The following is a 2,516-nucleotide window of genomic DNA, read 5'->3' on the forward strand; positions in this document are numbered from 1 at the left end:
TGAGAGACAGAGAGAAAGAAAGAGAGAGAGAGAAAGTAAGAGAGAGAGATAACCTAGCTACAACCAAGAGACGCAATTAATTGGCCTGCTTCGCTGTGTCTTGAGCTTTGCGCGGCCTAGTGCAAGGCTTTCGCCTTTTTTTAACGAAACAAAACAATTGCCGTGTTAGTTTTAAATGTGAAGCATTTCTTGGCAAACATTTGCTACTTTGCAAGTATCTATCTATCTATCTATTTATCTATCTATCCATCTATCTATCTATCCATTTATCTATCAATCAAGCGGCCTAAGTCTCTGTGCTCTCATGGTCGTTTCGTTAACTTGGTATGCACCAAAATTGACATGCTATGACATGAGCATATGACGAACATAAATGATATATCATGAGATAATTATCATGACATGCGTGTAATGTAGGTCATGAAACAGGCGTTTACATCATGGTGCTCTCATGGTCGTTTCTTTAACTTGGTAGGTACAAAAATTGGCATAGTATGAGAAGAGTGTATGACGAACATAAGTGATTGGTCATGACATAAATGTCGTCACATGCCTGTCACGTAGGTCATGACAATCTCTCAGCGAAAAATATTAACACTCAAAAACCGCGGAAATGGGTTCGGACGTGGGTACTAAGTGAAGGAAACACAAGAGTATGCTTGTAGAAGTCATAGTCATGAGCATGGCCCGGCAAAAAAGACAATAACTCAGCGAAAAAAGATAAACACTCAAAAACCACTAAAATGGATTCGGGCACTAAGTGAAGGAAACACTAAACGATTGTGGTAGAAGTCAAAGTCATGACCATGACTCAGCAAAAATGAGAATCACTCACCGAAAAATATTAACACCGAAAAACCAATGGTATGGCTTCGGATGTTGTGCTAAGAGAAGGAAAAGGTTAAAGTTTGATGGTCGATTCATAATCATGAGCATGACTAAGGCTTTCGCCCTAAAGTCTTTTAGGTGTAGCTAAAGAGGCTCCTGAGAACTCATGACATGAATATCATGACATGCGTGTCATATAGCTCATGAAAGAACCACCTACGTCTTGGTGCTCTCAAGGTCGTTTTGTTAACTAGGTAGGCTCCCCGCAAACTGCTTCGCATAACATCGATTCCCACAGGGCGTGGGATCTCCCGGCTTTTTTTTAACTTCACTCTACCTCTGTGTTCATTATTCATTTCACTTATATTGATTTCGGAAATAATTTATGATTGTGTTTTCATTTTCTTCTTCATTATTACTTAATTAATAATTTTGTTTCAATTAATCTAACTGTTCACTCATGACGTAAACGTAAGGTGTCTGACTTCTCACGTTTCTGCTCATAGAATAAGATTTTAATAAGTTTACCTACAGCTACTTCCCGCCGCCCAGTTCTTGGCATATTCTCTTCGTGAGTACTCGCCATAAATGGGGATCTTCATCGTCGTTACCATCACGATTATATTCACTATTACGTACGCTCCTGTGCGAGACAAGAAAGACGACGACTCCTTTCTGGACAGCTCTTGGTTCCGCAGACAGCATTCCCTGCAAAAGCCAGCCATTATCGGTGCCCCTGGCTCTGCTTCAGCCAAGCACCGTCATTACGTGTCTACGAAGCATTCAAGGTTTGTTGGTACAGGCTGAGCACCAGCACCAGAAGCAGCGATGGCGGTTCCCGATGTGGCCAGGCATCCAGGCATGGCGGGTGCATCGTTGAGCAGCGAGGTGCAATACTGCTACCAGCGGCGAACACGTGTTCACCCACCCTCAAACGCCATCACGCAGTTCGCACAGGAAAAGAGGCGTTCGGTGGCCGCCATGAACGTGAACGAACACAACCGGCGCGTTAGCAGCCACCTGGCAAAGCTGTGGCGTCCTCTCCGCGGCGCCGACAAGGAGCCCCTCCAGCCCAAGATAGCCGAAGCTGTCGCCGTCCACCGAAAGAAGTACCCGGACTACGCGCACAACCCGCGAGAGGCCCACCAGCGCAAGGAGCAGGAGCGCATTGCCAAGCAGGTTACCAGCAAGCTGAACATTGACAGTTCCTGGGACAAGGAGCAGCAGCCGCTTACTTCCACGGTCGCGGCCCAATGTCGAGGCGGCCCGAAGTTCCAGCAGCAGCTGCCGCCATTGTCGCGGACGTCACGGAGCAAACGCCGTGCTACCATCAGTAGCCGACATGCTGACCATCAGCAGCCGACATGCGTTTGTATGCCGACAACCGCTGTCCCGGCCACGACCAAGGATCTGGAAGAACAAGTGGTGCCTGTAAAAGTGGTTGCTTTCAGAGCTTTGACTGAATTGTTGAAGAGGCAGCCGCAACACTTCCACAATTATGCTGAGCTCACCTTGATCAAGATCTTCGGAACAATGAAGGAGCCTGAAAGAGAGGTGAAGCGTGCTGCTGAGCTGTGTTCTATAGAATCTGTGCCTGCGCTACACCCCGAGCAAACAATCCGGCTCATCGGGGAGTCGGATGACCAAGACGTTGTGATCGCTGTCATCAAGGCCATGTCCCGACTAGT

The 2,516-nt window shown here is 46.9% G+C and overlaps 1 protein-coding gene across 1 annotated transcript in view; it reads left to right on the plus strand.

The window, feature by feature from the left end:
* The first annotated feature begins 1,656 nt into the window (after positions 1–1,656).
* The window catches only part of LOC119444319 (uncharacterized), a 6,419-nt gene continuing 5,559 nt past the window's right edge, over positions 1,657–2,516 (plus strand). Inside the window, exon 1 of the mRNA XM_037708736.1 lies at positions 1,657–2,514. Coding sequence (XP_037564664.1) covers positions 1,657–2,514 — 858 coding nt within the window. The remainder of the gene's footprint in view (positions 2,515–2,516) is intronic.

The sequence above is a fragment of the Dermacentor silvarum genome, chromosome 1 (genome assembly GCF_013339745.2).
Source record: "Dermacentor silvarum isolate Dsil-2018 chromosome 1, BIME_Dsil_1.4, whole genome shotgun sequence".
NCBI lineage: Eukaryota > Metazoa > Arthropoda > Arachnida > Ixodida > Ixodidae > Dermacentor > Dermacentor silvarum.